The 22347-nt window shown below is 42.0% G+C and overlaps 1 protein-coding gene across 1 annotated transcript in view; it reads left to right on the forward strand.

Moving 5' to 3' along the window:
* The window catches only part of tgfbr3 (transforming growth factor, beta receptor III), an 89398-nt gene that overhangs the window by 53567 nt on the left and 13484 nt on the right, over positions 1-22347 (forward strand). The window contains exons 5-13 of the mRNA XM_080473501.1: positions 5991-6174; positions 8949-9111; positions 9580-9727; positions 12845-13022; positions 13202-13482; positions 15012-15167; positions 16999-17151; positions 18288-18470; positions 20787-21080. Of these exons, the coding sequence (XP_080329627.1) occupies positions 5991-6174; positions 8949-9111; positions 9580-9727; positions 12845-13022; positions 13202-13482; positions 15012-15167; positions 16999-17151; positions 18288-18470; positions 20787-21080 (1740 nt within the window). The remainder of the gene's footprint in view (positions 1-5990; positions 6175-8948; positions 9112-9579; positions 9728-12844; positions 13023-13201; positions 13483-15011; positions 15168-16998; positions 17152-18287; positions 18471-20786; positions 21081-22347) is intronic.

A 22347-nucleotide genomic window follows, 5' to 3' on the forward strand; every position in this document is an offset into this window, starting at 1 on the left:
AAAACATGACGCAAAATATGTGCGTTTAACAAAGGCCAAAATTTAGTTTCCACCGAGGGACGCTGGGATATGAAGTGAGACACATGTGCGGAGTGCGCTCTGTTGACTTTGTAGCCAAGTGTATATATTTCTCATTTGAGGAGGTTATTGGGAGGAGTGCTGCGCTGCATCTCTGCTTGAAAGACTCCATGTGGGAGCGTCATGACTCTTGATAGAATAACACTGCTGAGGCTCGCTGCTTGAACTTTGAGCCGCCTGTTCTTTGTTTGCCAAGGTTTGCCTCCTCATCCCCGTGTTGCTTAAATCAACAGTATGGAAAACCTTGGGGTACAGGCAGTTTCTCCGTTCTCGGTTTCTTTTCTTCTTTTTTTTTCTCACTGGGAGGAAGGACTGGTGGAGACATGTGGTATTGTTTTCTCACCAAGCTAAACCAGGGCCACCAGCAACACGTCTGCATTGCCAACAGAGGGGAGAGCAAATCAACACTTATCAGCACAAAGTTATTGTGCTATCTGAGACTTCTCTTTCCAGTTTCCCGTGATCCCCCCCCCCCTTTTTCTCACACGGTCTTTTAGTATTTCCCAGGCTAAGGCTGTAGCTTAGCTCTCTGATAATTGATCTCATACGTTTGGCATCCTTCCTGTTTTTTTTATTTAACTGCACATATGGGCGTGATACGTTGATGCTTATAGGCACATGGACATGGTGGTTTTGAATGTTTCAGTACAGGAAGTGCACTCATCCTTGGGTGATGTGGTTTCATCCAACTAGATTAGCAATTTGCAAAGTTACTTGTTTTCTGTGCAATGCAGTGATGTCAGTAGTCATTGAGGGAACACACCGGGCTGCAAGCACCATGACGAACACAAAACCGTTTTTTTTTTTTTTTTTTTTTTTTAAATCCTCAAAGCATGCAGCTGACCTCTCCTCAACAATTCTTTGTTAGTGCTCAACTGCCAAGTCGGAGGAATTCCTCTCCCCTGGAGGTAACACTATTCTTCATGGAAACGGACTTTCAGAACACATTACAAGGTCCTCACAGCTGAGAAACTCGATTGTCCAGACCAGACAGAAACGGCAATAGATCATATCACAGGTTGACAGTTGATAATCACCCTTAATGAAGTTCAGTTTTAATAAAGCATTCATAAAATATCACACTGTTTTTCTGAACACTCGACGAGTTCCAGTTCCCGACATATTGGTTGTACCAGCGGTTTGAACTTCATCAACCTCATGCAGCCCTATGATGTTCCTGTTATTATTGAAAAGGAAAGTCGGATGCTGATTTGTTTGGCCACGTTCACATGACAACGTTTCACAAGTGAAAAGGCGTCATTTGTGTATTTTCGTCCAGGAAAGTTTTTCCATTCCTTCATGACACTGGAGGAAAACGTTGTTGTTGTCCTCTGTCTACTTCTGTATGTGCAGAAGAACCATTTACTACGGCCATGGTGCGCATGCACAGTTTCTACTATTTACAAGGACACGGAGCCTGAGCATTTTCAGAAAGTCATGTTCTCAATTGTTTACACGGTGTTGGAGCGTTTTCAAAAAGTTTCACCTCTGAGACATTTTCAGAAAGTTGCGTTCTCAGTGGCTCCGAGCACCGTTGTGTAAACAGACACCTAAAACGATGGCCTGAACCAGCCCTAATTGTAAGCTTCATTAAATCAAAAAGTCTTAAGCCTAACTCTAAAAATAGAGAATGCATCAGCCTCCCGGACTGACACTAAGAGCTTCATCCACATGAGAGGAGCCTTGAGAAATTGTCTGTTCTGCCTTCAGACTAAAGCTGTTTAAAGTATGAAGACTGAGTCTACTGAGGATACAGTGGGTTAAATAACCATGGCCTTATTGAACCCACTTTAACTGGAAATCATCTTTTAATAATCTGACTTTACTTTATACAAGTATGTCACTGGTTCAAGTTCGTTTCTTCTAACTGTGGGTGTTTTTTCGGTTTTACAACAGAAAAACATGTACTAAGTTAATTAGTGATTTCAGGCCATACTAAAATAGTTCTTCTGCACATGGTCAGTCGATGGACAATAACAACAACGTTTGCTTCCAGAGTGTCATGACTCCCAGTCCACTAGAATGGCCGTGTACTCCCATTGTAAATATTAATAGCATTTTGGTCTTTGTTTATGCGTGTGTGGTTTCATTACGAAAACAAAAAACTGCACCCACTAGTGGCCCAACATGCTAAATACATAATTTTCAGTGTTTCGGCTGTTTCCATGTAAACAAACATTGTTTTCAAAGCGTTGCCGTGTAAACACAAAACTCTGAAACAGAAAACTTAAAAACAATACGAACATCATAAAAACAGGACCTCATCCATGCACACTTACAACGCTAGATTTGTTTAATTGAATGTGGTCATATCTGTTGTACTTTAATATAATGTGGGGAGGTATTTAAATATTCTTCATGCTCCTGTCTGTCTTCTCTATGAAAAATTATATATTTTTCTATTTGTGGGTGTGATGATGAGCCCTTCCTCTTGTTAAAAGCTGGATTACTTCTTTTTTTTTCCACATTTCATGACATGTTGCAGTCGCTATTTGCAGTTGAGATCCATAAACAATAAAAAGCATAATTATATTTTATATATCCTCTGCCACTGCTGCAGTCTTTGAAGAATATTTCTTTAACTCATTATTCGTTGCTTTACTCTCCAGTTGGTGCTTTTCATTAAGCTATTTTGAAAAGGCTTCCTCTAGAACCCCTCTATAATTAATTAGAGAACCCTTTGTCGGCATATGGTGAGTGCATGAAGACACTAACAACAAAAGTAATACTACAGCATTAAATGACAGCCAATGAAAATAGTCAGCGTGTTTATACATTTTGTTGAAGCTTTTCAGTTTCCAGTACTTTTGAGTTTGTCAGCTGAGTGAAAGAGAGAGAGACTTTGTTACAGCTCAGACTGGCTGCCTCACTTCCCAGCATCGGATTCCTGAGGTTTCCAGCGCGCTGCAAAGGCCTGAAGCTAATTTGGCTTTCAGGCTTTCCCCTCTAATTCTGTGCGACTAATTATGGTCGTATTCCCTCAATTAAACTGATAAACTCTCTCGGAGGTTAGCGAGAAAGAATCCGGCCCCCGCTCAGCGGGCCGAGGCTCCACCCATTTCTTTCTCTTCACGTCTGGCCGTAGTAAACACACTAAAAATAAAGCGAATTCTTCGACAGAGCCTGTCTCCTCGGCCTCCAGTATTTACGGCCTCTGGTGACAATGCCAGGAACATCTAGCGGAGCGTCCAGAGGTCAGACAGATGTTGCGCATGAGGAGGATTTGTGAAGTTATGTCTCGAAAAAGGCCAAAACACCCCAAAGGGATACGATTCTATTATCACTAAAGCGCGATTGTAATTTAAGGATAGCTTCATAACGTCACAGAGAGGCAGGCTTGCATATTCCTCTTGGATTTAGATGGTTTAATGTTTTAATTTGGCCTGTCTCCGCTCACGCATGCAGTCAGGAACTCTCAAAAACAAGCAGGGAAATAAAATGAGGTAGGCTGTCTAGACCGTGCACTGCTCTCAGGTGGTTGTTGGGTCGGGCTTCCAGCAGATGTGAATGTTTATCTCTCTGAAACGAAGCACACTGGCTGAGCACGATTAAGTGCTCTTAAATGCGGCTGGGTACATCTTGCCGTCCTCTCCTTGCAAGCTATTCCGCGTTATTCTCGTGCGGAAAAATATAACGGTCCCATGTTCATATGGACTCTTCTGCTTTATTTGCTCGTCTCTGTCGTATTTTGTTTTCAGCTCACTTTTTCAAAACACACCTACATTATCGAGGTGAGGCATCACCACGCAGCGCGCTGAGAAAACATTGGGAACCAGCTACGCTGTTGTGCAGGGGAACATGGGTAAAAATACACGAGGCATGTTTGTAGAAGCGTTTTCTGCAATGCCTGGGATGGAGTTTGAAGGATGACTTTCACCAGTGTATATGAAGCTGGTTTATCTAATTTATCCCCCCATTCTATCTGCAGGTCTCCACTTAAGCTTTGAACTATCGGTTGTATCACCATGGATGAGGGAAAAGATGCATTTAACTATTACATTATTGGCTGTATTTCATTTAAAATTTTGTGTCTATAATCTTGTCAATCAATTGGATGCAGTCTGAAAAAAAGTCTCAAAATGTTACGTGTACAAGTAGATTATCTGTTGAATTGTTTTAGAGGTTCATTACGTAAATCGACATCAATTCAAACGTAAGATATTTACAGTAGGATTATGGGTAAGTGATGGCTGTAGAGTGTGACGGCATGAAACAACTCAGCAGATCAACTCTAAAGTGTCTGTTAGTTCCCGTGCAGTGGATTAACGTTACTGAGAACTGCTAAACAGTTCAATACACTTCCATAGTTTGTATTGTTAGATTTGTTGTCTTAGCAAGCAGCCTCCACCTGTGCAACCATAAAGTGGCGCACGCAAAATCAAGAACAGTTAAAACGGTTTGGAACTTGAGACGGTCGCGTGCACACAGTGACTAACAAATGGAGAGACCCGGAGTGAAATATTCATTTACGCTCAACTCGCTGCACTTGAATGAAACCCAAACTCTCCCCAGCTCTGTACAAACATGAAAATAAGCCTGATATTTCCGGAGAAGTAATTTCAAAATGGAAACACTGTGTGCAAACACCTCGCTGCACATAGCAGTCCTCCATCGTCCTCAATATGATGACACTCAAATCTATTTTTCCTCCGTCGTCCCGGCGTTTACCTGGCTCGATTACCATATGTCAACAAACTTTGTCGCTCTCCATCTACAGTGAGAAATTGTGGTGTTCAAGTCGCATTACAAAGCGTTGTACATTCAGCCTCTGTGCTCTATACTGTACTTGGATGTGGAGCATTAGAGCGACTCTACGCGTTCCCATCCGTCTCTTTATAAAATGCTGATATTTTTCTCTCCTTCTCCAGTAGTGGAGACATCATGGCCTCTGTTATAGCTTTTACTGACATCTTGTTGCATATATCATGTTACTTTCTTTTATAAACACTCAGTGTCAAAACTGCACTTAAAATATGTTTAACATGAGTTCTTCTTAAAGATGACAAAGAGGACGGCTTGCATAAATACTTTCTTCCCGAAGTTCCTCCTTTCTTTCTCGGACCCATAATTTCTGTCTCTGAAACACCCACACAACTTAAATATATATCCCCACTGTCAGACGGACTTTTCCTCCGAGATTCCTGTTTGAATCATAGACTAGTATTCTTAAAACACACAACTTAATGTTATCTGCGCGGTAATAAATACAGATTGTACATGCGTGCACAGAGGATGGACGACTGCCCACCCTACCCTGGAGCAAGTGTACCGCTCACCGTGCCTCTAAAGCACAAAAGATTCTCAGAGCGCCGTCTCTTCCTGATCACAGGATGCTCCAGGACAATGAAAGCCAAAATACATTTCTCTGCGTGAGCCATATTTGCTCTAAACCAAGCATCAGTGTGTTTTTTTGTGTTTTTTTTGTATTTATCTGAATTATGTGTTCTTCCATGAGTTGTAATGTTCTATTTTTTTTCATTGGAATTCCATATGAGCTTCACCCCATTTGACTGTACGTCACAACATTGCTGATGGAAATCTCTGGTTTGAACTTCATCTGAACAACTTATAGGTGTCAGTAGGTAACTTGAGCTGAACAACGTTATAAGCGCCATAGCTATGCAGATGACCCATTGTTCTTTCACAGGCTGTACAAACACTGTAATGAACAGTTCAACCTTTAGAGGTGCCAGAACTTTCTTCAGCTTGGCAGAGTTTCAACTGAAGTGGTGGGTTTTTTTGTGTGTGTGTGTTTTTATAGGTATTTCTAATTGTTTCATCTAAAAATGTTACAGCGTGTAACTTTAAGCTCTATTCTTTAAAGCAAACGTTGCACGTGAGTGAAGCTGAACAAGCAGAAGAAAGCACAGTTCCTCTGTCCTCTAACATTTCCGTCTTCTCTCCTCCTCAAGGTATCCGAAGGCTCAGAGGTCCACTTCAAGCTGGAAAACTATTCCCTCTTCTCCCAGATCCAGAAGGAGGCGCTTCCCCACGGCAACGAGCACCTCCTCAACTGGGCCCAGAAGAAGTACAGCGCCGTCACCTCTTTCTCTGAGCTCAGGATGACTCGAGACATCTACATCAAAGTCGGAGAAGGTGTGCAAATTCCCAAACATAGCACTCGGCCTCCAGGCACAGCCCCCCCTCATTCCCCTTTAGCTCGCCCAACTTTCCTTAGCTTTTGTGTTTTAGCCCTGGCTACAGGTTTACGTGCACTACGCCGGGAAAAATAATCTCCATCCCCCAACAGACCTCCAGTCTTCCGTACTCTTTCGCGGGCTGCCCGTGGAAATTCTCAGCTTTTGCTTCTGACAATCTTAGGAATTATTGGACCGTCCAAAAATAATGGCTTCTACCCTACTTATCCAGTGTGATCATAAATTGAACATCTGAGGATTTGTCAGGAAAAGTAAATGATATACACGTAAAAGGAATATATTATTAGTTTGCTTTGATCAATAAACTAACACAGCACAGCCAACATTTTGAGTGATGCACACTAAAAAGCATGTATCGCTCCTATACTTCCCCTGAGCCACATTAATACAGATTTATTATCTCTCTGATTCACAAGATAAAACATGTTTCTCGCTGTCGACTCCTCTGGCGCGTACAATCTTTTGCATTGAAATCCCAGCGTACCGGATCCACATCGACAAAGACGGCATCACGCGGCCATGAACGGGGGGTCTGTCGCTTGCATTTTAAACATGGCACCTTTTCCATCGCACCCTGTTGAGAACCTCTCGGTGGAACACATGGCAATTTACCACAGGTACCTGAAAATGAGCCAGTGGAAAAAAGGTCACCAAACACAGCGCTAATGTCTCCGCCAGCTCCAGACTGGCACACTTGTCACTTTCTCACCCAGCGATCGTGCTGTTTAAATATCAAGTGTACCCACCTGTGAGCCATAGCTGTGTTGGGATTAAAATGAGGTGTGGTTCAGCACATGCGGGGGAAACAGAAAGTTCATTGCACTAAACCCGTCGGTGCAGGTTTTTTGTTGCGCTTGTGCACTTACATTACTGACGGGCTCATTCTGCCTTTACTCTCCGCTCTGGTTACAGAATAAATAGTTTTTGGAACTAAAGATGGGCTAAGTTTATCAAATGCTTAATACACCAGCAGGAGTCACATGTCCAAAGTGCATTGTTATGAATGATCCACAATATGGAGGACAGGACTCGTATTGTGTTGTGTACTTCTCCACAGACAGGTCAGTTTGTTATTCAGCAGACGTCCTTGGTCAACCAAATATTTATTATGTAACCAAACTAATTCATAGTTTTTGCCAGCACATCCATTTCCTCACAAAGACTTCACTGGCCTCTGTTCAGCATGTGGCAGTCTTGGTGTTTAAGGTTTTGAAGGGTTTTTGCTGCAGCGCTGCCACAAATGCTCCAATGTGTTGGCTGCAAGCTTCTTCTGTGGCTGTGCAGTCACTGAGTTGGCACCAACAGTCATTATTGAAAGCTAATAGGCGGTCCAGCTTGTCCTTGCCAGGTCTCAAATTCATTCCGATCCAGAAACATTTTAGGCTGAGGAGAGCAACCAAAGAGCTTTTGAACCCGCTGCCATGAAAACATGACAACAGCAAAGTTCTCTCCAAACCAGGATGTCCAGAGCTTGTTTAGCTCAGAAGAAAAGGCTTTCCAGCAATAACTCATGCTGAATCAATACTTTGGGGTGTACTGGCTTGTTGACCAGGTTGAATGACGGTAGAAGGAAATAAATAATAATAATAATAATAAAGGAGTAAACATTTGATCAGACTGTTCATGTTCTTCCAATAAGAAAGATTAGAGTGAAGTGTTTCTGAAGACGCATGTGGCGGATTGTCAGACGAGGCTGTTATCAAGCCATCGACTCCACATGGACTTTCCATCTTTCATTACTTCCAACCGTTTAATACGTCAGCTTCACAATGCTTAAATCTCGCGTCTGGAGAGAAAGAAGGCCTCCACTGCAGTGAGTCAGTTGCCTCTCTGTGTGTTGTGAGTTGCTGTGGAGAGCAGAGTGGGTTGCTCAGCCTTCCAGCGCTTGGCTTGTGTCATTAGGGGGCTGTGGTTTGGCAACAGCCCAGAGTGCTGTGATGTTTACTTGGAGAGGAGCTGTAGATTTCCACTCCTTCACATCTTCTCCAGCGCTTCACGGAGACGGGCCGATTTTCACTTTGCTTCCCCTACTCATCGCGTCTTGTCCGCTCTTTAAAGTGCCACTACAGCGCCTGAGAGGAAAGTGCCAACCTGCAGTTTAAACCCTGTTTGAGGCTCCGTCCAATAAGGAAGCGTCTGCCTTGTGTTTTCTTCGGGCCCTGAAAACGAGCCCAACTTTTAACGTGTGAGAAATAATCAATTGCTGAGAAAGTGGAGGCACAAACACAAGAACGGTTTGATTGAATGTGAATGGCGTTCTCCTGTTATAAGGACGGATTTCTGTTAACGTTTCTTGTTTATTTTTCCCACGTAAAAATCACAAGAGAAGTTTCCCCTGTTGATAGGAAGAAATGTCATGCCAACTAGGAAACGCCCAACTTCGCTGCGGGCACAGAAGCCTGGGTCTTGTTAGCCGCTGTATTTGGAAGGGACACAATGGGAATACCAGATGCCGGCTCGCAAGGAAACTGTTCTTTGGTTAGAACAGCTGGGTCAAAGCAAACATTCACCCCACTGAAGTCTCTGCGAGGAGAATTCCTCCCAAGATTCAGGCGGCTGCTGTTTTATAGCTGACCTTTCAGCTCTGACCTCTCAGTGGTGGAGAGGTAACAAAGAAATGAATAAATAAATATTTATAAAAAAAAAAAAAAAGCTGTACTTCTCCCTGAAATAGCTTCAACCAGTAACACAAACATATCTCCCTGCTTTCAGATCCGGATTTCTCTGAATCGTGCAAGATTGACAGCAAGTTCCTGTCCTTGAACTACCTGGGCAGCTACGATGAGCCACAGCCGTCGAAGTCCTGCGTCCTGTCCTCGCCCAGCAAGAACCGAGAAGTCCACATCATCGAGCTCCAAGCACCAAACTCCAGCAGGTGGGCGGCTGAAGCCGAGAATACGAATGTTGCCACGGTTCGCTGTTGAGGTCAAGAGGCTCTCTCTAATCTGTGTGGAGTTTGTTTTGGATGGGAACATGAACATGAAATCAAGGGGAAGGCGGGGAGGTTACTGCCCACTTAGCCGTGTTCTTTAGTAGGAGGGGTATTTCAAAACTGGGTCTTGATGTCCGAGTTGCCAGATAATGTCCTCACTCCCCCCCCCAGAGGAGTGATTATCCAGTACACCACGTAGACCTGCAAATCTAGAAGCTGCACTGTATCTCACTCTGCTGCTTTCGCGGCCTGTCGTGCACATGTCTGCTTTCGTTCTGGGAATCTCTCCAGATCTTTTAATTAGTCGGCCAGACACAGAAGGCACACGACAACAACATTTCAAACTCACCATCCAGAACATTTCTTTCTTTTTTTTTTTTAACCTCCCCTCCTCCGCTCTCGCTCTCCCAGTGCTTTGCAGGTGGATGTCATCGTGGATCTGCGGCCTCTCAGGGAGGAAGCCCCGGTGATACGACACGTCGTGTTGCTGCTCAAGTGCGCCAAGTCCGTCAACTGGGTCGTCAAAAGCCACAGTGCCATCGGCAAGCTGGAGGTCGTGGTAAGCTCACAGCCCAGTAACAAGCTATAATATTCACACCTATCTATAGTATCTTTTGTGGCTCGACAACAACAGAGAGAAAAACTCATCGCCAAAATAATGACGTCAACTGAATCGTTTTGTTTTTGCATTTTCGTTTGAGAAAGGTTTTCCGTTCACACGCAAGTGTATGGCATTGAAAATGATGAAGTTAGCTTGTTGGGCCACTAGTGGGTGCTGTTGGTCGTTTTTGTAATGAAGCGACATACTGAGAACAAGACGCTATTAACCAGGGGTGTCTTAACTCTGTCCTTGAGGGCCGGCGTTCTGCATGGTTTATTTTTCTCCCAGTTGCAACTAACCTGATTCCAACGAATTATTGGGCTTTTCCACAAGCTTGGTGATGACATCATCATTAGATTCAGGTATGCTGAAAGAGGGAGAGCGCTAAAACATGCAGCACAGTGGCTCTCGAGGACCGGAGCTGGACACCTCTGCTATAAACGGAAATTTGTATGGACAGACAACCAAGTTGGATTATTACAGTGACTGTCAACTCTAAAACTTCCAAATCCCAGGAGAATATGGACCGGGAGTCATGACACTCTGGAGGAGTTATTAAAAAGTATTTACCGGGGTTGTGGTGTGCATTCGCAGTAAGCAAAATCTCCACCGTTTACCCAGAGACAGAGCCCGAGCGTTTTCTAAAAGTTTCACCCCGGGAGCTGTTTTCAGAAAGTAGTTTTTTTAGTGTCTTCACGCGTCTTTTTTTGTATTTTCTTTTGAAAACATTGTGTAAATGGTGGCGTACGGTTACTAACGATGTAATGACATCGTATCATGACAGAGTATGGTGGATGATGATACCTGCTGGAACAAGCTAGATTAAACCTTCATATCCTATCAAGGGCAAATAATTTTTTTTTTTTATTGTTTTAAGTTGAGATTTCTAAGAAATACTTCAAGTGTTTATTAGGTGAAGGAGAACCGCTGTTTAAAAGCTGATAATTGTTGGTAAAACAAGCAGTATTGCACATTTGTTGATATTGCGATCTATTTATGATTTTTAAAAATAAAAGCACTGTGCACTTCTTTTGAATTTATGATTAGTTATTCAGCATTCATTATAACACTTAATAAATAATACTGGGAAAACATAGAGTTCAGTATTTTGATTATAGCATAAACCAATCACAAAACCAAGTTTTGTGAAATAATTGTGCAGTGATTTCAGACGTACATTAAGAACAGAAGGACTGCAGGTCTATAGTGCAACGTTTCCCACACAGTGCAGTTTACACCTGGCCCTCTTTTTGCTTTATAGACCCAGCGTCAGGTTTTATATCGTGGTATTGCACATGGCGGTAGCTCACAGACAGAAATGTCAACGCTTTGCATCGATGTCACGTAGAGGACGGGGTAAACCGGGATAACAGGTTCGGAGGACCTGTGAAAGTTTCTCACCGCAGCTCGGTGGACTGTCATCACTTCTCAAAGAGCCAAGGCCTGCTGCCGGGGGGCATCCAGTAATTTCAGAGCTCGGGCGACTGAAATACTTGAGGTGCATGAAGCCTTCTTCCCATCTTCACAATGTAAATTACAATCGGTGCTTTGCTTCACACACTGGCTAATTATGGCCACACATCACGTACGTAAAAACACAAGTTGGCTCTTGTCAACTTTAAGCACGAGTATATTTATAGTTTTTAAATTAGATCCTAATTACTGCTACCAGGAATCCTGAGCAACTAAAATAATATGGAACTTTTGCACGCTTTTGAGAATAATTAAGCTGTCGGTCATGTCAATGTGCACACCATACCATACATAATGGCGTTAGGTTGAATCGGCACAATGCTGAATGTAATGAAAGTTTAGTCGGGAAAGTCTAATTGAGACAGACCGATATTTAATCCAGCTATTGTTGAATTATCATTTAGTCAAAGATTGTTGCTACTGATGTGCAAAGTAGAGTCTCCATAATAAATCATAAATCAAACTTGTCAAAACGTGTCGGCTATTTGATTAGTTTTCCTGTTCCACACATAGAATAATGAATAGTGCCACCCTACAAACAGCATTTCTTGGCAAGTTCTTATTTCTTGAAGTCCCACATAATTCAAGGTATGTTGGGTCACGAATTATATATAATCTGGTTTATGATTTGTTGAAAACTGCTTATTTCCTCTGGTAGTTCACCGTAAGCTTTTTCTACTTTAGTTTTACAACAAATCTGTGCTTTGCCAGATGTGTGGCATTTCTAATTGAACCAGTGTGAGTGTAAACTTAATCCTTCCACTTTTATTAAACTCATTTTAATAAACTGTCTTTAGTTAGTATCTTAACATTTTATGTTGTTTTGTATTTGTTCAAACATCAATGTATTTGGGGAATTTTTTTTTTGATTAAATCATATTAAAAGTTGAAGTTAATCAGTTGCTTTGCATTTAGCGCGCTCCTTTAAAGCGATCTGATGTCTGCGTTACAGAATTCCTCAACAATAACATAATTTATTGTCATTAGTTAAGATTAGGAGGAGGAGGCTGCTGTCAAATTACAGACACCCGATGCATACGGGCTGGCTGTTGGAAGAGACACTCTGAAATGAAGTCATGAACATCAGTTTTACATGTTTCTTTTTTTTTAGTCTGTTACAAGTGTAAACCTGCTCCATTTTCCATCCATGTTAAACCTTCAAATTGACGGCGTTAACACGAGGTCAGTTCCAGCTCCCAAAGCAGCTCGGATTCTGACTTTCGCTTGACAGCAGCGGTACCCAGGATGCTGCGCTTCAGCGGCTCGCTGTCTCGAAGATTATCGGCTATTGCCGTGGTGTGACAGCCTCATAAGTAGCGAAGCCTCACAGTGGTGGGGAGCGTGGTTCTCCTCCTCCGTGTTCCTCCAGAGACTGGGGTGTGTGGGAAACGGCTGTGAGACAGAGTGAGTCCAACATTTGTCGAGCTGCGACACGCCCATTACCTCACATTTGTTCATATGATTCACACTCGACACAGAATCAGAGCAGGACTGTACATGAAGTGGAGGCTGTAGGAGTACTGTAAATCTTTTGTTTCTCCTCCAGATCGGAGTTTCTCCTCGCTATCGATTAAGAAAAAAATCTCTCTTCCTCTTCCACAGGCTTCTGATACTGTGAGTGTTAACTCGCAGATGTCGGTTTCCAAGTCCCCCAAGCAGCATTTGCCATCAGGGTCCCAAGCCTTGATCGACTGGGCGCAGGAGCACAACTACGGTCCGGTCACGTCGTACACCAGCACTCCCGTGGCAAACCACTTCAATATTCGTCTGAGAGAGCCAGGTAACCTCGGGAAACAGCCTCTCAAAGCTTCACTTGATTGGTAGTTATTCTGAAGTGACAAAAAGAAAAGAAAAAGGTGTCACATGCAAGACCAGTGCATTAACCTTATTGACACTGAGCATGAAGTTTTCGTCGGTGTTGCTCCCGTCCTGTAACATCAGCATCCGTGTCTCTCCTAGATGTGGGGGATTCTCTTGAGAGCGTATTGCCTCCGGAACTTTCCATCCTGCGTGACTTCGGCCCCGAGCCGAGAGGCGGGTCCGCTTCGCGTCGCTCCAGTCTCCCCTTTCAGTTCCCCCCCCTCCTGTCCGACGGCCTGCCCTACCTGCCCTCTGACTTTGAAGATCCCGCCTGGGGAACTGGAGGGCCCGAGGAGCACCAGGGCGTCCTGAGCGTCGGCCTCGTTGTGCAGTGCGAGGAGAAGAGGATGGTGGTCAGCATCGAGAAAGAGAGTCTACAGGTGCAAATCGCCAATGTAAATAGAAAAAGAAAAAGACATCCAACAGTAATGGTTAATAATAGGATGAAGTATCAAATATCTTATTACGCTATTGACGAGTTGGTACGTACGAGCTTCATTTAATTGAAAAGGGCCGAAATGATCTTCTTATGGGTATTATTATTATTATTTTTATTATTGTTGTTGTTGTTGTTAATTTTTTGAGGGGGGGAGTGCTTCAGCGGGCTCAGGAGATAAATCCAAAAAGTAAACTTTTTAAAAGAGGCCAGAGACTGAAGAGTGAAAAACTATTATACAGTCGATCATGAACGAAAAGCAGCATGAGCTGGTTTTTAATAGATTTGCTTTTATCTTTTTGTCAATGCTGGTATTTAACGTAAATCAGACAAAAAAAAACAAAAACTCAACATGGAAAGAAGCTGAGAACAGTAGAAGCCTAACAATACATAGACATGACTTCCTCCTATAAACACATGTAAATCCATTTATTGATTCAATTCTTTTTTCTTTTTGTACGACTAGCACCGAGATGTGATTAATTACTTACTTACTTATTACTTACCCCTACTTAGATGTAAATTTTCCGAGTCCCAAAACTAGTTTGTATCGAATAAAATGCTCATAATCCAGAAAAAATAAAAAAAAATAAAAAGTCAAATTTAACTAACTTTGAGATGTATATGCAAAGGTTACGCAGTGTAGTTTACAAATGAAATTGTCACAATTCCCCAAATCTTTCATTTTAATTAACTTAGTTAAGATATATATATAAAATATTGCTTCTCTCCATCATTTCAGCTGCAAAGAAACAAAGAGTATTTTGTCGGGACCAGGCTTATTGTTGCATATTTTATTTAAAAAGCGTTTGAAATTGGATTTTATTCCCAGTTCTTTGTTTGGGTTGTTTTGTCCTGCAGTCTCTTTTGATGCAGCACAGACTGGATGGGACAAGAAGAGCAGTGCACAACAATACAACAAACTCCGAGGACAATAGAAGTGTCCAGATTGATTAGGACGCAGAATGAGACTCGTCTAAAAAAGCCGCCGTTCTGACCTCTGTGTTGGATCGCCGTAAAAGCTCATATTGTTTTCAGATTTTAATTATTGCCAGGACAGTCAGCAAATTTAAAGCAGTGTGATTCCACATATTCTCTGGTCATACGTGGATAATTAGAGGCGGGTTTTACCTGCAGATAAATGTGTCGGAGCAAGCTTCACTTCCATATCGGTAAAGATAGCAAAAGTAAAATCTCTGGCAGGACCGCTCACAACATTTGGCATTTGAACACGGGGACAGCTCAGTCAGCCCACATCACAGAATGGAAACTGGCACAGGCTTTAATTAGGAGCTGGAGCTCGACCACCAAGTGGGATTTGTTTATTCCCGGGAATTCACAAGTTTCTCACAACTGCTTTGACGTTTTCTGCCCCCACCTCTTTCTTTTTTCTTGATTCTCAAAATGAGTTAATAAAGCTAAAAGTGTTTTTGATCCACGTCCAATGTCGCTGCCCTTTTGATGTTTCCTCAGGCGAATGGGTTCACTCACGCCAACCTCACTCTCCAAGACCCACAATGCAAAGCAACAGTCAATGCCACCCACTACACACTGGAGACTCCACTGAATGGCTGTCAGACCACCATATATCCCATGCGGGACAGCCCATTGGCCCTCCACTTAAACACTGTAAGTACAGCACGCGTGGTTTTACATTCAACTCAAATTAAGTTGTGGCAACAGCTGCACCGTGAAGAAACAATCTGTGAGAGGATTGGACTCATAGTTATGGATGTAAATATTATAGAATATGTTTTTCTCCTGAATCAAAACAAGTTGAACTGAATTTGTAAAAAAAAAAAAAAAAAAAAGAATTAAACTGTCGCTTCCTGGTATGTCCTATGTCCTGCAGCAGTCATTCATATTACTGCGGCCATCTGGTGAAACAATTGATATTACAGTTGGAGCTATAGTTTATATAGTGTTTCAAAATGTCAAATTGGAGCTCTGACCAGGAACCCCCCATCATCATCACACAATTCGTCAGGTCAAGGAAAATATCGATTAATCAGGTGGGTTTGATTTATATTCAAACATGTAAAAAGATGCAGCTCAAGATTTGTGTGAATTGGACATAAACACAGGCTGCAATAACAAAGTTCGTCTCTCAAAATTCCTACAACTGGATTCCTCACTTTCCCGACATTTGGACTCTCGTTGAAGTAAAAGGATTGAGGGTAATATCTGCATGCAACAGGAAGTCAATAACCAGACAAATGTAAACAATAAAGAACAGAGACGTTTACACTGTTTTGTTTAAAAGGCTAGTGGAGATCATGCCATGCAACAGACGTTGACTTTTTTTTAAAAAGTTGATTGCCCCACGTCACAGGGCGCTTTCACGGGTACGAGTACTCTAAGTCGTATCAGACCTGATACTATAATCGGTATCGGTGCATCCTTATTGTTGCCATTGTTTTTGTAAGTGGAACAAGATTTCTTGAAATGCAATGATGGCAAAAGGGACAAAGCAGTAGGGAAAAAAACAACCTGGAAATCAATGTAGCACCCAGCTACAACAATGGTGTCAAATCTTCTCAAAGTATCAACCCTTATTTGTAGTATTTTCATGAGTCCTGTCATGCTTCTCTACATGGTGTCCACAAAACCGTTCTTTCCTATTCCTTTCCTAAGGACTATTGGAGCATGATTTACTGTGTTTCTAACACGAGTCGTGTCCGCCTGCACTCCTTTGTGAGAATCATGCATACTTCTTTAAGGCACGTCTTTTAATTGTCCTGGGTATACCCGTCTGAACGCAGTTATCTCCATTAAGGAATGTCTTGGTTCGGGGTATTTGTCCTGACAAGCAGAGATGAATCACTTCCTGCTCGACCTCTACAAGTCTGTTTGCGGAGGGCAGATTTGGAGAAAATCCCTTTTTCGTCCCGTTAAGATTGACAACTTTGGCACATGTCCAAGGTCGTCTTTTGTGTCGTCCCCCCCCCCCCCCCCCCCCCTTTCCTGTCCTCAGGTTTTGAAAAGATAAATCTTCATTGTGTGGGCCCTCCTCCTCCTCCTGCATCAAAGCTAATTTGTCTTGGCTGTTGTCCTTTCTGAGCGGTGTTATGTTTATCTAACGGCCAACACTCCATACGGACGGCCCTGTTAGTGCCATCAAGATGTTTCCCATCAAGTCAAAGATTTCTAGAAACGGCCTCTCAGATCCCCAGCTTGTGTTTGCTCTTGACAGAAACATGTTTTAAGTTCTGTCCTGCTGAGTCCGGAGGACATTCCCACATTGTGAGCAGGAATGTTTTCCCGACCCTTTTCAAAGCGTTCAGATCTCTGCCTGAATTAGGAAACACTCCTCATGACTGGATACGTTCACAATAAAGAGGGGGGGGAAAAAAAAAGAAGGTCTGGGGAATTGTTCTTGGGTGGAACATTTTTCTCTTTTATTATTATTGTATATATATTTTTTTTTTAACATATCTGTGACTGATCTATGTACTTACAGGTTTTTGTAAGTCACAGTGAGAATAAGGACGGCAGTGGCGGGCCGCTGGATGACGAGGATCTGGAGTCTGGAGACGTGCTGAATCCGAAGGGTCCAGAGGAGCTGGAAAGACTATTTCGAGAACAACGGCGGCAGCAGCCGTCCAGTATAGGGGTAAGACCATGGATTCATTGTTGGTTGTGTAAGTGTCTAGAACACTGAACTGCATCTCTGTATTATGTAAATGAATCAATCAACATTGATTTGGTCGGAGCTTTGCAAAGAACACATTGCATTTTATTTTCATAAAAACACATCCAGAGTTTGCCAGCAGTGACAGTGGATGGACAGTTTATACACTATATTGCCAAAAGTATTAGCTCATATCTCCATATCATTGAATTCAGTTGTTACAATCACTTCCATGGCCACGGGTGTTTAAAATCAAGCAGCTTGGCATGGAGACTATTTCTACAATCATAATGAAAGAATGAATTGCTCTCAGGAGCGAAGTGATAGGATGCCACTTATGCAATAAGTTCAGCCGGGAAATTTAATTTCCTTTTCTGTGGTTTAAGAATGGGACGTCACCCAACTTCATTTGTGCGTGAAGGAGGGTGAGCAAATACTTTTGGCAATATAGTCTTGACTTTAGTACAACCACCATCATCATTGTGTAGCAACATTCCCCATAGCTCCTGTAACAACCAATGACTTAATGATTTCAGCCATTTTGAATTTAATAAAGCAAATTATGTCATAACTCCTGTGTTGTTTTGCCAATAATCTAATAAGATGATTGAAGTAGCATTGAAAAAAATAATCTTTTGGAATGTAAGAACTGTAGCCAATATTGTAAAAATACATAAATAGGGCCACATTTCTTAGAAATTAATCTTTTTTTTTTTTTTAGGTGTTTTGCAGTTTGCTTGCCATCGTACTCATTCATTGAACAAACAGACTATGCAGCCCTCTTCTTCAATTTTGTTTACTTCATTACATTATTGGGAAATGAATTTGTTTTTTTACATTTATGACATCCAAAATTGCTAAAATTGGCATCATCAGCAGTTATTACATTTTTGGGTTGCTGCAGTTTGTCTGTGCTAATAGAGCCTCATGTCACATTTTTCATTGTAAAGTTTCTCCCTCTTCAATTCTTTTTTTTTTTTTAATCGTCAAACTGCTCCTGGATCTGGTTGGGACGTCACTTCTTTAGCTCCGGCTCAGTTTTCCTGGTCCCTGTCAGTCAAGTGGAGTCCAATGTTTGGAAGCCCGCTGATGGTTTCACGTTGCCTTTTCTTTTTCAGTTCAACTGCACGTACAGAAAGGAAATCCCGGACACGGTCCAGAGGATCGTACCGAGGCCGTCCAGCCCGCAGCCGGTCGACGACCCGACATTCTACATGGAGCTGTACAACACACCGCTGTTTGCCAACCCGTCTCGACAGGCCTTCTTCACGGTCTCACACAAGCAGCCAGTGTTTGTGGAGGTATGCTGTGCATTTAGGTCATTTCAGTGGATTTTTCTTTTTACATATTTCCATCAAGGAAGCTCCACCGAGTTGTTAATCTGAGGTTTTCCTGTACAAATCCCTAAAACCACCAAAGGATATTTGTCAAAAAAAAAAAATAATAATTATTATTTTTAAACATCCTTTTACTATTAATCTAAGACAATCGCCTAAGCTGCAAGTTTTCTGTCAAACACAGAGACTCATTCAAGATACTTGAATATTTTGAAAGTTAGTTTGAAAAAAATGTATTGTGCAAGCCCACACAATCGTATCTCCCTTATTCATGATTAAGTCTGGTTTTGTGCGTAAATTACTCCCACAGCAGGTAAAAATGGTGGTCGTAGCCAAGAAAGACGAGGCCTGTCCACTGAGGCCCTTTTTGAAGAGATGACTTATGATGCTATCGGTGGGAGATGCTTCTCTGACAGTGTGGACAAAAAAGCCACCAGGTTACAAAGAGTTGTCTGTGTCGGAGGCGACCTCTCCTCAGAACTCACACTGTGCTGAGACCCGCCCTCGGGCCGCGCTCACAGAGCGGATTTCTGTGTGCCCGCTCATCAGTTGTAGACATGTGATATATTCTTCTGCATTCGTCCCAGTTTAGGTTCCCTTACACGGTAGAAGCCTTAATCTATAACCCATAAAACAAATGTTTTCTATGCGGCTGCGGCTGGTTTTCGCTCCGGTCGTGACCTTTTTAATGAGGATACCATCGCTGGCCATCCAAAAAAAGAGGAAGAGGAGGAATAATAACTCAAGGGACTGACTTGTGGTTACAGACGGAAAGATATCCTAAGTGGGGCTGAAATATATTTGAATGAATTCATTCTGACTTGTGTCATTATCAAGGAGGTAATCCTTTCTTTGGCTTTTAGAGCTCCAGTTTAGCAGCGAGATGTTGACAGACGATCATGATGGGCATTTTTATGTAAACTGAATACCGAATGAAGCCCACATTAATGGAGGGGATGTGGGATAATGCTGTGAGTGTTGCAATAACTGCAGTTTTCCCCAGGAGCTTTTCAGAAATGAAGCCGTTTGTTAAATTAGTTGTTTTAGGTTATTTTTTTCTATATATTCTATCTTCTGACTTCTTTCCTTTGGCCACCACGTATGAAATATTTAATGATGTCAATACAATGCAATTTTTAATCAATGAATTACACTTTTTTCAATGACTTAATTGCAATTAACTGAATTGGAAACACTGTTTATCACAGTTCATTCAGTCTTCTGTTGGACATGTGTATGCACAGACCCAGTCTGTCACTTTATTGTATACCGGAATATGGAGCTTTGAAATGTACCTTAAAGCAGTAGTGAAGACCCCAAATTCCCTAAACTTGTTTATTAAGTAAATAGATAAATGACTTTAATAATGAGTCCAAAGGAGGTGGTGAGATGGAAGGATTTATCTCCATAGTCGAATAGTGGTTATTGGTTTGCCAGGTGTGTTTCTGAGAGATAAGGCTTCACTTGTCTTCCTGTTCATGTCGTTGGAAGAAATGGCCCAGGATGGATTATAACACTGCAACCCTGTGGCTAAAGGGTCGAAGCTTAGTTTTGTTCTTCAGCAAATACAGCTGGTTTAATTTATTGGGTTAACAAAATGTGGTTGTTGGATGTTTGATGTTGACTTTGGAAGTTTGAGGGAGACGTGAAACAAAAAGCCAGATCTCACTGTTCTGATTGTGCCGTTAAGTATTTGATGGTGAGGGTTTTTGATTTTCTCTTTCTGGTTTGAATTTATTATATAGAGCAAAGTATCACCTTACTTCAAGTCTCCAAATACATTTCGGTATATAGAATTCTATAGTAACGCCTGATTCTTGCCATACGAAGTTGTACTGTTGGCCCAAATGGTACAACTTATTACATAAACATGGTATCAAATCATACACTGGAGTCAGGTGTTTGTTTAATGGAGGCTTCAACCTTTGACTTCCTGATATGAAGCATCTTCCTACTGCTCAACAGCAGCTCCAGATATAGAAATAAGTTAAGAGTTGTACCGGGTCCATAAAGTTCTGCTAAAGTTTCACCTCTTCACGAAATACTGCTGTTTGATCTAATGTTATTATGACAATGCAGACTAGATCAGCCGTGTTTGAGGTGAACAAAGTTACATATACTGTGATGTGAGTAATGTCTCACTTTCAGGAGGGAAGTGGGAGGAAAGAAATGCTCAGTTCAGGGAATCTTTGCATTCTCTCTGTCAGTAAACATTTTTCTTCCGAGTTATCACAATCAACAAATAAAACAATTCCTCCCCTCATGTGTCCTGTGATCCAGATCACTTCAACGACGTCCGATCCCGAGCTGGGCTTCACCGTCGTCTCGTGCTCCATCTCCCCCAACTCCAGCCCCAGCGCCACTCTGGACTTCGTTCTCATTGAGACGGTGTGCCCCACAGATGAGTCCATCCAGTTCTATCCTCAGAGGGACTTCCCCGTGCCGCACGCCAAGGCGGAAAAGAAGCGATTCAGCTTCACCTTCAACTCCAAGTTCAACATGTCGCTTCTCTTCCTGCATTGTGAGACGTCGCTTTGCTCGAAGACGCCTCACAGTTACCAAAACCTGCCACCGGTAAACAGCTTTCTTCTTCTTTTTCTACCTTAACCTCTTTGTTCTTTCATTCATTCATTCATTCATTCATTCATTCATTCATTCATTCATTCATTCATTCATTCATTCATGCATGCATGCATGCATTCATTCATTCATTCATTCATTCATTCATTCATATGTTCTCATTTATAATGACGACCTGGCCAAGACGCAGCAATTAGGCACAAACAGAACCATAGAAACAAATATACACACATAATCTCCAAAAGAGGGCAAGTCGTTTTTTTACAATGTTTGCAGTGATATATATTAAGACAGTAATGACTAAGCACTAAAAGCAAGTGCAGTGATCCTTCATTGTTGGTTTTATGGTATTTGTGGAATAAATGTAGAAAGTAGTATGTTGAAGGTGTGTTGCAGATGATTTCAGTCATTTGCAGCAAGAAACTGAAATGAGGAGCGACCAAAGGAGGTCGGGGCTTTTAGGTATGACCAGACTGATGAATCTACTAGAAGGAGCTCTATATAGAGGAGTTTTGTAAGTGAAATTAAACTAGTGGTTTGGTCCAGTTTATCAGGAAAACAGGCAGCAATGATGAGTGAGTCACGAAGCAGACAGCAGCAGCATGACAAATAACATCCAGCTTGTGAAGGAGAGTTCCAGAGGCAGATCTGTAGATTACATCACCATGATGTATGATTGGGAGAACTGTCATTTTAAGTAGAAATTGTTTGGCGGAATGTGTGAAGGAGGATTTTGTGTTTCAAATGTGAGTTTACTGTCCAGCCAGATGCTGAAATACTTCTCGCTTTCAATGGATAATCTCAGAGCGATCCAAGGAGGGAAATTTGAAGGGACAACCTATATGTGGCATATTTCTGTTGAAAACCAGGATTTTAGTTTTATTTGTGTTTTGAAACTAGAAAAACAAAGTTGGATGATATTGAAGCTGGCCTGTAATGAAGACAGGGCTGTAGTCACAGAAGGACTGGATGTAGAAATAATTGCGTCATCAGAATATAGATTTACATGAGAGTCACCTCCACCTAAAGCAATGTTATTAACATAAATGCTGAATAGTGTACGACCCAATATGCTTCCTTGTGGGACACCGTCGGATAGTGGCAGGGGATCTGTAAAGATACCCTCCACACTCGCCGTCTTTGGTTTGGACTAAAAGTTGATGGTTTTGACTTGGACCTAAGTCAAAACCATAAACCACTTGATCGGTTCATCTAAAGATGGAGGCTAATTCACCAGAGCAGCAGAAAAAAAATAAATAAA

This window comes from Lipophrys pholis, assembly GCF_963383615.2.
Source record: "Lipophrys pholis genome assembly, chromosome: 10".
In the NCBI taxonomy this organism is placed as follows: Eukaryota; Metazoa; Chordata; class Actinopteri; order Blenniiformes; family Blenniidae; genus Lipophrys; species Lipophrys pholis.